Below are 12,988 nucleotides of genomic sequence, written 5' to 3' on the forward strand. Positions count from 1 at the left end.
TCCCGCCCTTCAAGCCGTACATGATTTGGAAGACCTAGGTGCAGGCCTGGTCTTCTAGGGAAGCCCGGGCATACTATGGTAGGCCCCAGGCTTCCCAATGTATGGGTCAATGCTGGAGAAGACCCCTTTGGGTGACTCCGGGAGGGGTCCCCTTCTGGCGTGCTTGGCCTTTAGTGAGCGCTGGGAGGGGTTCTCCTCCGCGAGACAGCTTTTTGAGCGCCTTTGTGGGGGGCTTCTTAGAAGGATCTAATGTTAGCCCAAACATCCTCTGGACTGTAAGTTCAACACAAATACCTGTTCTTGCCATTGAGAAAGCAGTCTTCCCTCCTCAATGACCAGGTTGTAAGCCATCTATCATGGAGGGGAATTTCTCTCCTCAATGACTAGAATTTTTAGTTTGTGCGGCACCTGTTGGAATTTTGTTTAATTCCTCTTACGTACACCTCTAAAACTAGTTTCATATCATTCTCAGCATTGCCAGAATCTTTGTTAGTACATAATTTATCACACCACGTAGTCTAAAACTGTGAGTAGTAGATAACATTTTTCATACATGTTTCAAGCATAGTCTTTGAGATAGTATACTTGAAACTTGTTCTGTGTTCACCTATTTTTATTTTTTCTTCCAACCACATGTTGGCCGCTTGTTTTTAGTCTATTTAAAACCCAGCATACAACAAGCAATTATAAAAACCATTGGTTCTACCTCTTCTCTTTTTTCTGTGCCACCCTGAACCGCATCCGGTGAGCTTTTCACCCTCACTTTCCCCTATCTCAAGCCACTTGGCTCATCTTTTGTGGTGAACTCATGAGGCCTAAGATTATAATTTCAAGAGCACCCTTGGTTGAATTCAGCCCAGTGGGACTTTGTGAGAAACCCTGCCCATATTGGGCTGTGGCAAGAAGGGGTCAAAAGTGTGTCAAGTCTGTGAGTGTGCCAAGCAAGGGTTGTGAGGGGGCAAGTGGGTGTTGCAAGTGTGCCAAGGGCACTTTGGGCTTGGCCAAGTGGGCTTTAAGGTTTTCCCAGCGCACTTGACCTTTTTTGGCCAAAATTTGGTGTGTGCCCAGACATGCTTGCAACACCATAAATAAATGGAGGGAAGGGTAAAGCATCAAGGTTCCGCAAGATTTCCTACACCAAAAAGTGAGAGATTGTTATGAATGATGATAAGAAATGAGAAGAAATCAATTCAAGATGATGGAGAGGCCAAAGAGTTTAGAGTTTAAATGCCTTGGCTTTGCGGCACAAGAATATCAAATGGTCCCTCCTAGTTTAGATCCCCCGCTCTTCAGCAGGATCAATTCACTTTACTCCTCATCCATGCCTGTGTTTTTCAATCAGTAGCTCAAACTGGCACAGAGTTTTGTGTAAAAGGAATTTATTTATTTTTTTGTTCAGGAACCACAGCAACACGTGAGTGGAGTTTGATCAGCTGGATGGGCCAGAAACCTTTGAGTCTCAGTGCCGCAGCAGGCTTTCTGGGCATTGTGGCAAGCCTGAGCTTAAACTTGAGCCTCTCCTTTGTCTCCTATGGAGGCGCTTGTGCTGATTTGGACCTATGTCTGGGTTTAAAAATACTTATGAGGCCTCCTTTGAATTGAAGTCCCTGTGTACCATGGCTGTCATGGCATTAGAGACCAATTTGGACAACATATTGCTACTTGGGGATCTGCTGGATGCAGCTGGTTGAAGATTGGTTTCAATAAGCTGGCAAACTTATTGAATGTGTTTTTGTAACACACCAAATGTAAAGGAAAACACTCATGATAAATTTGCAAAGAAACAAAGGAAAATAAATTCAGAAGTTCAAATAATCATCCAGTTGATAAAGTTGCAAAGAGAAATTGGAATAGAAGCACAGGTTTTCAACAAGCTTATCATTGGGAAAGATCTTTGGGAAAATGATGAATAGAAATTCACGATCAGTGTTTAGTTCATTTCAATGCCATTTAAATGCAGTGAAAGCAAAAAAAACCTTAATTGGGAGACAGGATGATTTGAGGGATTGAACTGAGGCTTGGGGCTACTGGATAACCCAAAAAAAATGTTTCCCATTCTAATTGCCCAGGTCATCTGATTTCTATAGAGGGAGTGTCATAAAAACCTCTCTTCATCATGAAGCGCTCCTGAATTATTTGAATTTGTGATTCAGTAAAGCTTTCTAGAAGCCAATCAACTGCTATCTTGGCATCCTTTTAGAGCCACTTTTGCTCTCTTTCTTTGTAGATCACATCTGGGTCAATCCAGTGCTGCATTTTTTCACTTGAATCTTTACTTTCCAATAGGAATTTCCTTGAACAATCAGCAAATATGTCCCCCATTATCTTCACCAAGGAAGTTGGTAGATAAACAAATCCGGAGAGAACATTTTTCTTCCAATCTTGGTAATCCGTTATCTCTGAGTTGTTGATAATTGATTGGAAAAAACTATTCAATTTCTTGATCTCATAATTTGGCATTTTCTTGGTATCTTTGGAGTGTTCAATTTTTTCCTTTACATCATCTAGTAGAGTACTTCTGTAAGAGAGTTTTACCAAATTCATGGCATAATCTTTTGGTGCAAAATCAAGTGAGAACAAAGCCCAGAAAATAATATCAAATATAATTCTTTTCACTAAAGTTTTATCAAAAACCCAAAGCATGACTTACAAATTCTATCAAACACTGGCAGATTTTGAATGACCCTTTGAGTACGCTTCAAGCATATTATTAGGATTTTGGCATTTTCTTCAGAAATTGTTGCAAATTCTCTTTCTGTTGCCTTTTTCATGGCCCCCCAGATCTCTGGAGTATACTGAAGTGGAATAATTCCAGCGTTTCCACCCTGAATCCTATATGGCCCAATTTGAGCCATAACTAATGCACTATATTTAGCCGACCCTGCTGGAAAGAGGAATTGGCAAGATTTATTTTCCAAAAATTCAAATCTTTTCCTGAGGGCTTGGAGTTCACTTGGGAGATTTGAAGAAGATTTTGGAATGACTGCTTGTACATTTTCAAATGTGTTCCACAACTCAATATTCCAGTCTTTCCATGAGCCCCGACCATTTCCTGACCCTACCAAAAACATTTTCTCTAATACATCGCGCAAGAAGTGGGAAAATTGACATGTGTTATTTTTAATGACTAGTGGCAAACCTGTCTTCTGGATTTCTAGAACAATCTGGTGGTCCACTTGTTCTTGTGTGATAAGGTAGTTGAGTGGCATTACATCACAAAACAGAAATGCTTAAATCAAGAATTTTTCCAAAGTAATTAATACTGAGAAACAACAGAGAGTTGCCAAAAATAAACCCTCAAGAACTTGCATGATGTGCTCACCAATCTCTGTAAGTTGGTCTTTTCTAGCACGGAAATTTGGATGTATCCTTCCCACAAATCCGGATGATATTTTTTGATGCAGTTCTTTGGCACAATTCATCACCAAGCTGACCTTCTGTCTTGCACCTCCCATCATCATGTCTACATTGGATTTTGTAGATTGTAATTTCCCTATGGGGGATGTATCTTTTGCTTCTTTGTGATCGATTTGAGGCTGGAATAACTTTCCAGTTTCATCATCCCCAATCTTTTTGATCTCATGACTAATTTTTGAAACTAGCCTATAATATTCAAACAATTGATCAAAGGGGAGCCCATTTTGAAAGAATTCACAAAGTTCCTTGTAACCCTGAAGAAATGGCTGGAGGTTTTCTCCAGAAGTCATTACTTCAAGTTGTAACCAAAATATATTCCCATGTGCAGCAATTGCAGGACCCATTTTTTGGCAGATTGTGATTACTGAGAAACCAGAGAAATTTCAGACACATCAGAAAAGGGTAAAAAACCAAAAACATACACTGAGTGAGCAACTGATATTCCTGTTCACAGCTCCTTCCCCAAGGACTGTATTCTGGAAAATAATGCAATTGAATTTGGTAAGGTTCAGGTACTATTTTACCCACTGAAATGTAGAAATCCTCTTCTTGGAGAATTGGTTTTCCTTTTGTATCACAGCTCTTGCAAAATGATGTTATCATTTGGAATGTAGCTTTTGAATTCCCAAATGCATTTCTGAGTTCAGAGGGTTTGGGTTTTGGGAATTTGGTTGAAGTTTGATATATAGCCATTCTACCAACTTCAAGTGTGGTGTGTATTTTATCAAAGAGGGCTAAATTCAGCGTAATTTAGTTTTTTAAAAGGTTTGGCAAGATTGAATCACACACCCATTGAAAGTAGAAACCGGTTTGCTTTCAAAACCATAGAAAAAGTGTGGAATTTAATTGCAAGTTCCACTGTTGCCTCATTCACTTCTATTTTTATTTCAAAATCAAGAAGTTCTTGAGGCTTTGTCTTATATTCAGTGATACTTTCATACCATTTGTATAGTTTATTTTGTAAATCATGCTGTAAACGAAAGGCCCCTTGTTGCACTGAAGTGGTTTCAGCTGAGGTGCTGGTTGGCATGTATTTTTTCCATAATCCTTTCCACTCCATTCTCCCATAATTTTTGATATCATCCATACTACAATCTAAACCAACAGATTTATTTTACATCCAAATGAACTTGCCTTTTTAGTTTTTTCAAAAATCCAGAAATAAATTTTAGAAGCTTGTCCTCACCTAGGAGCAATCTCATTTTTTCAGTGCCTACCATGTTACTGAGAGTCAGTTAGAATTCTAAACATAGGAATCAATGCAAAACTGGAGGAATCCTTGCAAAATCTGTAGCGACTGAGGATTTCAATTTAGAGCCAAGAAATCCAATCTTGGAGGCTCCAGATCTGGCTCTTCATGGTCTGTAAATGTTTACAGCAAGTCATCTACTACAGCTTACCTTGTGGTCCCAGGAATTCTTCTGTGATTCTTTCAACATGTGTCCTCATTGAGATACCACGTTTTACTTGCCGCTTTTTTGATTCTGGTTCATCCAATGAAATCTTCTGATAGACCCCATCAACTGAGTTTGAATCAGAATAATCATGGAAACAATCTCATCAGCTCAGAAGTCATATTTCTGATTAATTAACTCTTGCATTGAGTTAAATAGCTCAGATGGCAGGATTTATCCAAGGGTTGAAACACTAGAAAAGGGCACTAACTGATTTCTTTAATATTTGGATCCCTGATGAAACCACTTCTGCATTCAAGGTGGAAAAATATAACTGCTGGTAAAGCATATTTGATGAGATTCATTTTTGAAAATAGCAATTGAGCGTAGAATGATGAGGGAAGATCTTAGTGCAGTCCTCATATATACATCCTCCAATTTCAAATGAAAAATGCATCCAAATGTGTTGTACTGCTTCAAGTTTCAGCCATGATCCTCAATGTGACCAATTCACTACACAACTTTGAAAACATTTATGCATACTGTTTTGACAGAATCCAAAGCACCAATCTTCCATGGTGCATCTGTGAGTCTGACTTCAACTCATGTTTCACAACTAAGTATGCTCAAACTACCCTGTGTCCCCATTAAATCAGCTCTTGGGCATCTGTTTCCTTTGTCCCAGTGCCACGTTACAGTTGCTCTATAGAGGCAGCCAACCTTTAAAAACTTAACACTGCATGGGGCCACCATCCAATTCCAATCACAAAAGCATCCGATCACATGATTGGAATTCAGGTACAAAATGAAGCCTCTAGACTGTTGATTGATCTATTTTTCCAGTTTATGGTGTCTTGTTGGGATAAAAAAAGACAGTACAAAAGGATGTGTGTACAAGGAAGAGATGAAAAGAAGAGTGGGATCAAGAAACATTTGTGTCTAGCGTGATGATGGGTATGATGAAAGGAGGTCTCCTCGCATAAGTCGATGAATAACTATAAAATCGTTGTGGTATTTCCACATGAATAAATAGAGGGACGGGGAAAGCATCAGGGTTCCGCAGGATTTCCTACACCAAACAGTGAGAAAGGTTTATGTATGACAATAGCAGATGAGAGGACATCGAGAATCCAAGTCAAGATGATGGAGAGTGAGCAGAGTTTAGAGTTTCGATGACAGAGTTCAATGTCTCGGCAGCTTTGCGGCAATCTTCGAAAGAGGTGTACATTGCCACCGGGGTTAATCGAAGCACGTCCGGCTGACGCTCGTCGCCAACGATGCCGAGTTCGAGCAATTGACGGGCGACATTATTCATGATTCCCTTTCCGGTAGGGACGAAGAAGAGCGAAAGCTGGGATCCCCTCTGAGCCGGGATTGGCGGAGTGATGATAGTAAAGCCAACTGTCCTGGCTCGCGACTTTTGCTGCTCGTTCAAGCTGTTCGGATAATCTGCGGCGTATCGTGGATCGACATAGCCCGAAAGTCCTTGTAAACACATCTCGAAATACCCTGTCAGATCCTCCGAGCGTGCCCGTAAACTGCTTATCCCTCCCGGATAACTCGCAAATAACTGAAGCGATGAATACAGCGAGATCACCGACAGGACGTCCGGGTTCGAATGGACGAATTGACGCGCCCCTCGCACCGGCTCAAACTGATCTGGCATCTGGAATCGATTCACCGGATTGTGTCCGAACCAACCAGCCAAGCTAAGAACCCATCACAACACAAACAATCAGTCAAGCCACCACTTGCAAAGTGATCACACAGGAAAGAAGATATCGAATGAGGAAAAAAAGGTGTGCTCACCGAGGGCGGCCATGGGCACCACCTAATTTGGTAGGATCAGAAGTCCATTTTTCGTGGACAAATAATCCAGCAATAGCCCCTGGTCCAGCATTCAAGTACTTATAACTGCACCATGCAGCGAAATCGACTTGCCAATCGTGTAGTTCGAGCAAGACGTTACCGATGGCATGGGCGAGGTCCCATCCGACTATGCATCCCTGCTGGTGTCCGGCGGCTGTTATTTGCTTGATTGGAAAGAATTGGCCGGTGTAGAACTGGACACCTGAGAACAAAATCAACGCTATCGACTGGCCCTCTCCTGTGGAGCGGATCCGTTCATGTGGGGGGAGATAAAGTACAATCAGGTGAGTATTGTGGTAAAGAGGGAAACACAGAAACGGAGGCGAGGTATGGACTGCTTACGGTTGATGGTGGAAATGATATCCTCTGGTCGGAGGGTGAATTCCCCAGGTCGAGGCAAGAGCGAAATAAGCGCATATTTGGGATCCAACCCGTGCATCTCAATTTGACTTCTGAAAGCATACTTGAATTTTTCATAGAGCGGCCCAATTGTTTAGAAAAAGAGGGGCGAGGAAGGGTTCAGTTGATGGAAGGGGCGTAGTGAGTTGCATAGAAACATACAAGGTCAGATGGGAAGCAGTTGGCTTCGCAGAGGATTTTGTACCGCTCCTTCGTCGGCCGATAGAAGGTGGTCATCAGGATGTGCAAGTTGGTCGTCAATGAGCCGGTGCATGCTACTTCAGCCGATGTGGAGGCCCCTGATTATCCCGAAAGCAACGGGAATTTCCGCGCGGTACGCCTCATCAACAATAGGCAATGGTGGGGGATGCCTGCTCCACTGCACAAGAATGGCTTACCTACTAAGCGAGCCAAGATTGGATCAACGAGATCAGTGATGCTCTTCCAGTTTCTTCCTTCCGAATGAACAAAATGACCCTGAACAGCTCTGTAGGGGAAATAGAAAACAAGAATCAAAGCGATCAGAAAAAAAAAAAAAAAAGAGCACTGGCAGATGCTTGGAATTCGGGCAATTTAGCTCACTGGTCGGCCCAGATGTCTAGTTCAGCCAAGACCATCTCAGCTGTCCTCCTATTCTGCAATCCTAATGAGTTCCCGCATAGATATACACAAGAGTTGGCCTCGTCTTCCTCATTCTGTTCGTCATCTAGCGGAGCCGTCTGGTCGACTGATTCGGTATTATCAGGGTCTGCAATGAACTCTCGAGTCTTGGTCAGGAAATTTGTTGCTGAAAAGCACGCATTGTGAAGACAGACGAGATACATGCCTCGTTGGGAGCCCGATCTGGGTTCTTTCCTTGGTAATCTGAATTCTGATCGGAGGCCGCCCACACAAGCGATCGAGTCGAGATAGACGGCGAAGTTCGGGTCGGTGAGGGACAGGCAGGCCGAAGCGGACAAACGGCGTGCCCAGATTGCACGATGGGCGGGGGTGGAAGACATGTGTCAGCCTGTAGCTGTCGGCGGAGGGGTGCTGCGTGTAGGTCTGACTGTCGTCGTCGGCTCGATGGATGGTTATTGCAGCTTCGAAGGAGGTGGAGGGATAGAGGAAGAGGGAGCGAGGGTGTCGGTCTACAAAAAGTCTCTTGACCATTCTGAAACTCTCGGGTCGGAGTGGTTGATAAGCCATACACATAATGAAGTCTGCTGCTGCAGTCGGAGTATTCTGGCCGTTGGCTGGCAGCGCTGAGATTTAACGGTGCATACATGCACAACACCGTGGTTGTGTGGCCGCACCTCGAACTTGCACCCTGCCCATCAACCCATCCGACTCCGATGGACGTTGGCCGCTGTCGTGTGCGGGCCGGTGGCTCGTTGAAGAGGCTGGAATCTTTTCCATCAAACGGAACACTCGCTTAATCTTGGACTCGCCTAAATAAACCCTTCAATAATCCATGCAGAGATTCGGGATCGATGCCTTCCCCCTGCTTCAATGTGTTTTGGCAAGTTGCACATATCTATTTAAACGATCCCTCTCCCCCACTCCATACGAGGACATCCAGTTGGTGCCTCTCGTAGCACTCGAATGCAAGTTCCCAAGCAAGCAATAAAACCATTCAAAACTAGGCCACAAACGAAGGGGTAGGCCGTGCACAATACAAACGGGCTGGTTCGAGAAAGAAAAGAAAATCCTTGGAAAAAGAACAAACAGCCGAGATAGGATTAAAAATGTGAAATTATTACCGCTATCTCTTGACACTAGAAAAGAAGAAGAACACGCCACTTCCGCTGTCAGCAAATGAAAGGAGCCCCAAGATGCATTGTCTACCAGGCTTGCTTTCGAATTCACTTCAACTACTTGATGGACCAGAATTGTGCGGTTGCAAGCTTCGGCTGGTCATGAGCAACCTGTGCTCTAGAGGGCTCTTTCCCATCAAATCTACAATATGTTTTTCTTGAACTACTCGGACATGTTTTTCAGCCAAATCTTGCAAAAATCCTTTGAATTCTTCTTTTGTCTCATCCGAAAGCAAGTCATCTCGAAGTTCGTTGTGTAACTCTTGGTTCAAGTGGCCTTCCACTAGTTCGCTAAGGCGAATGTGCTTTTGCAGCACAAGGCTCCGAGAACAATCGGCAAAAATATCCCCCAATATCGACACTAAGTAGGTTGGTAAGTATAAAAATCCGGGTAAAACTTCTTCCTTCCACACAGGGTAACCATCGTTCTGTTTTTTTTTATCAATCAAGTCTAGCAATTTGTTCACGGTCCAGATCTCCTTGCTTGGCATCTTCTCAACCGTTTCGGATTTGGCCTTTTCGGATTCTAAGAGTCTCTCTCTGACCTTCTTCACAAGATCCTTTCTTTCCTGATGCGGGGTCATGATCATGGCATAATCTTGAGATAATACATAGGCACATAGGCAAATATATATATATATATAAATATAAAAGAAATAACGTAAGGTAAACTGAGTCCGTAGCCAATTTTTCTTTAAATTAGCAGCATGACTTACAGATTCTATCAAGTACGGGAAAATTTTGGACAAATCTGTGAATACGCCTTAGAAGACCTATCAAGGTAGCGGCGGCTCCTGTAGACATAGTTGAAAATTCTCTTTCCGTTGCGTTTCTCATGGCTTTCCGGATCGCTGAACTATATTGAAGGTGAATCATACTCTGGGGATGGTTATGAAGGTGAAACAACCGGAGGGCTTCCTTGACTGATGCATTATATTCTTTAATACGCGTTTTCATCTGGTCGGGATCAAGTTCGGAAAGATTTGCTTCCGATTCCTCAATTGTGGTCCTCGCATCTTTGAGTCTCGTTTTGATTTCCACATAAGACATGGGATCTGCCGACCTCACGTCGTGCAATGCTGCCGCCAATTCACGATCCCAGTTTTCGTGTGTTTTGCGTTGGATTTCTGAAGTTTTCCTACGTGCTGCCTCTACTCCGTCTTCCAAGAATCTTCCAAATAAACATATCTTGTGTTTGATGACATACGGTAAATTTGAGCGGAAGACTTCATAGGAAATCTGGAGTGTCACTCGCTCGGGTGAAATGACGTTGTCTGGCGACAATAAGTCCAAGAGAAGAAGTTCTTTGATTGATAATTGCCAGCATGTCAGAATTAGACACACTCGAGCAACGGAAACATGTAATGGTTTGCTGCGGGACTCACTTATGTTGGTTAGCTGCGTTGGATTGGCGCGAGGCTGCAGGCTATACAGTCCTTTCGCAGGTTGAAAAGTTCTTTGGTGATGAAGTTCTTCCGCATAATTCATCAGCAGGTTGAGTTTATCTCGCAAGACTCTGGTTGCTATTTCCTTGCCATCCATTTTTACATATTTCCTTAAGGATGGGTCAGTTGAGACATCGTGTCCTTGAAGTTGAAGTACTTTGGCGTTCATGCAAGCCCGAGTTTGATCATCGCCAAATCTTTTCATCTCACCAGTAATCTTTTTGATTAGCTGATAGTATTCGAACAGCCTATCGATGGGCAGCCCCTTCTCTAAGAATTTGCAAAGCTCTTTGTAAGAAAATAGCAAGGGTTGGAAATTTTCTCTCGCAGCAAGCATTTCCAGCTGTTCCCAAAAAAGACGGTCCTGTGCCGCCATGGTGGGTCCTACGTCGAGGCAAACCGCAATTACTGAGGGGCCATACAGTATCAGATTGATCAAAAAAATGTGAAAGAAAAAAAGGAACACGCACACTCAGACATCAAAATGTATTCTCGCCTGCAAGTATCAATCCAAGCATTCAAGACTTTGAAAGAATAATTTGCAATTCGGTAAGGTTCAGGGATTATTTTTGCAAGGATTTGATAGAAGCCTTCTTCTTGATTAAGGTCTGAATGAACACCCGCACAAAATGCTTTCAACCTTTCAAGTCCCTCTACGTCACTGCTGAAGAATTTTTCTATCGCAGCATCAACGGACTTAGGGAAACTTTGTGCAGTTTGAAATATGGCCATTGGATTGACTTTTCAAAACAGGTAAGATTTGGTCAGTGAAGACTGACCTGAGCCAGTTTAACTCTAGTAATAGTTCAATTGCTTCTGATAACTTACCCACTGACCAGAAATAATGGTAGCTTTTCATAACCATGGATACAATGTGAAAGTTGATTGCAAGCTCCACCGTTTCATAGTTCACCCGCAGGTCGTCACTTGTCAATTCGTCATTGGGTTCCATCTGGGTGTAACCCAGACGCTTCATCCTCCTTGATTCAATCCACTTGCTCCAGTTGTATAGCTTGTCGCGCAATCGACGGGCCGGGTCTACTCTTGCTCTAGTAGTCGAAGCTGATTTACTGAAGCTGCTATTGAGGACATATTTTGTCCACAATTTTTCTGAATTGGCTATTCCGTAAACCCTGATTTCCTCCTGGCTGCTTACTAGATAAAAATCAGTTTTTGTCAGGTTGCAGACATCCAATCGATTGGGGAATGTTTCAAGTATAGATAAATAAAGCTTAGAGGATTGGCCTGACGTATTAGAATCCATAATTTGAGATGGCCTATAAATCATTTCGCAAGTCAGTCAGACCTTTTTATTCACATTATTGATGTGGTATTACGGAAGACTTGCCACCGCGGAGTCCTTTGAGATCTCCTGTTATTCTGCCAATAATCTTATGCATTGGTAAACCACTTTCTAGCAACCGAGATTTATTCGTAGGTGGTAGATCAACCCGAATTTTCTTGTAGAAGTCACTGACTGAACTCCAAGTACCAAGATCAGGGGAAAAAATCATTAGTTCAAAAAAAATTGTCTTCCCTGTTCCGCTCTAGTACTTCACAACGTGTGCCGCAATGCAAAGATGATCCTAGGTACTACCAAAAGAAGCACTCACTAATCTCGTTGACACTCGGATCCTTTATGAATCCGCAGAAGCAACCATAACGAAAAATCAGAACAGCTGCCACGGCGTATCTTAAGAGATTCATTCTTGAAATTCAATGAGCGGTATGGAGGGGAAGAAATTGGTCTTGTGTCATTCAGAGCGACCGCGAAAGTTGGCTCAACGCGAGCTCAAACTTTACGGTGATATCCCCCAGTCTCAAAACAAATAGTTTCTCACAGTTTGCGCACCTACTCCTAGTCATCTATTTGTTCGAAGGAGAACAAACCCGCTGGTGAAACAGCAGTTCTTGCATCGTCGTGTTTACAGAACCCACCCACAGAACCAATTACACTACCTTCAGCTTGCATGTGTATGTACTACATATGTATACTTGCAGTCGTGCACGACTTCAGAACATTTACAGTGGCAAGGCGTGTTTCACAGTTTAAAGCTTTCACTTCAAAAGCAGCCTGACTAGAAACAAGTTCCATAATGCTGAACTGAGGTTCCGGCGGAAGAGTATCATAGCCCACACTCTTCAGCGGAGACCACAGGCTTTGAGGTTGGAATTTGAAGTGCCGCGAAATTGGCTACATATGTAGCCTAAGCCTCTCGAACGGAGATGGGGATCAACCCCAACTTAACTCAGTCCCTCCCGGGCGGCTTCGCGCCCAGGAGGGTACCTATGTATTGGGATCGACCCCGCGGGCCCGCGTTACGCGGCTTCCGTGAGACGCGAGGCGCGCTTCGCGCCAGCGGCAGGCCGTACGTGCAGGCGCACACGACCTGCAGGCTCTCTTTTTCGGAGGATGTCTTTTCTGATTTTTGATCCAGCAACATACTTTTCGGAAAGTGCTGTATGCAACGAGCTTTTCGCGCCTCCTCGGAGAGGCTTACGTGTACAGTTTGTGTCTTGGCCTGAGAAGAATGGGGTTTTTGTGGTATTTTGTGGTATTTTGACTTCAACATCCTGTAGCAGCTGTAGCACCTACAACAGAGCATCTTTTAAACATATAAAATTTGGGGGAGTGGAGCCTACCTTCTTGCCTATCATTACTAAAAAA

General features: G+C 43.2%; 2 protein-coding genes across 2 annotated transcripts; both read right to left on the minus strand.

The window, feature by feature from the left end:
- Nucleotides 1-5,946: 5,946 nt before the first annotated feature.
- PtA15_2A147 (uncharacterized protein) lies at nt 5,947-8,080 on the minus strand (the record flags this gene model as incomplete). Its single annotated transcript, XM_053166138.1, has 7 exons — nt 5,947-6,520; nt 6,621-6,918; nt 7,023-7,143; nt 7,242-7,378; nt 7,478-7,566; nt 7,662-7,827; nt 7,906-8,080. The coding sequence occupies 7 exons, from the start codon at nt 8,078-8,080 to the stop codon at nt 5,947-5,949; spliced, it is 1,560 nt and encodes a 519-aa protein (XP_053017390.1).
- Nucleotides 8,081-8,928: 848 nt separating this feature from the next.
- On the minus strand, nt 8,929-11,584 carry PtA15_2A148 (uncharacterized protein; the record flags this gene model as incomplete). Its single annotated transcript, XM_053166139.1, has 5 exons — nt 8,929-9,473; nt 9,592-10,179; nt 10,261-10,728; nt 10,791-11,060; nt 11,149-11,584. The coding sequence occupies 5 exons, from the start codon at nt 11,582-11,584 to the stop codon at nt 8,929-8,931; spliced, it is 2,307 nt and encodes a 768-aa protein (XP_053017391.1).
- Between the last annotated feature and the right edge of the window lie 1,404 nt (nt 11,585-12,988).

The sequence above is a fragment of the Puccinia triticina genome, chromosome 2A (genome assembly GCF_026914185.1).
Source record: "Puccinia triticina chromosome 2A, complete sequence".
NCBI lineage: Eukaryota > Fungi > Basidiomycota > Pucciniomycetes > Pucciniales > Pucciniaceae > Puccinia > Puccinia triticina.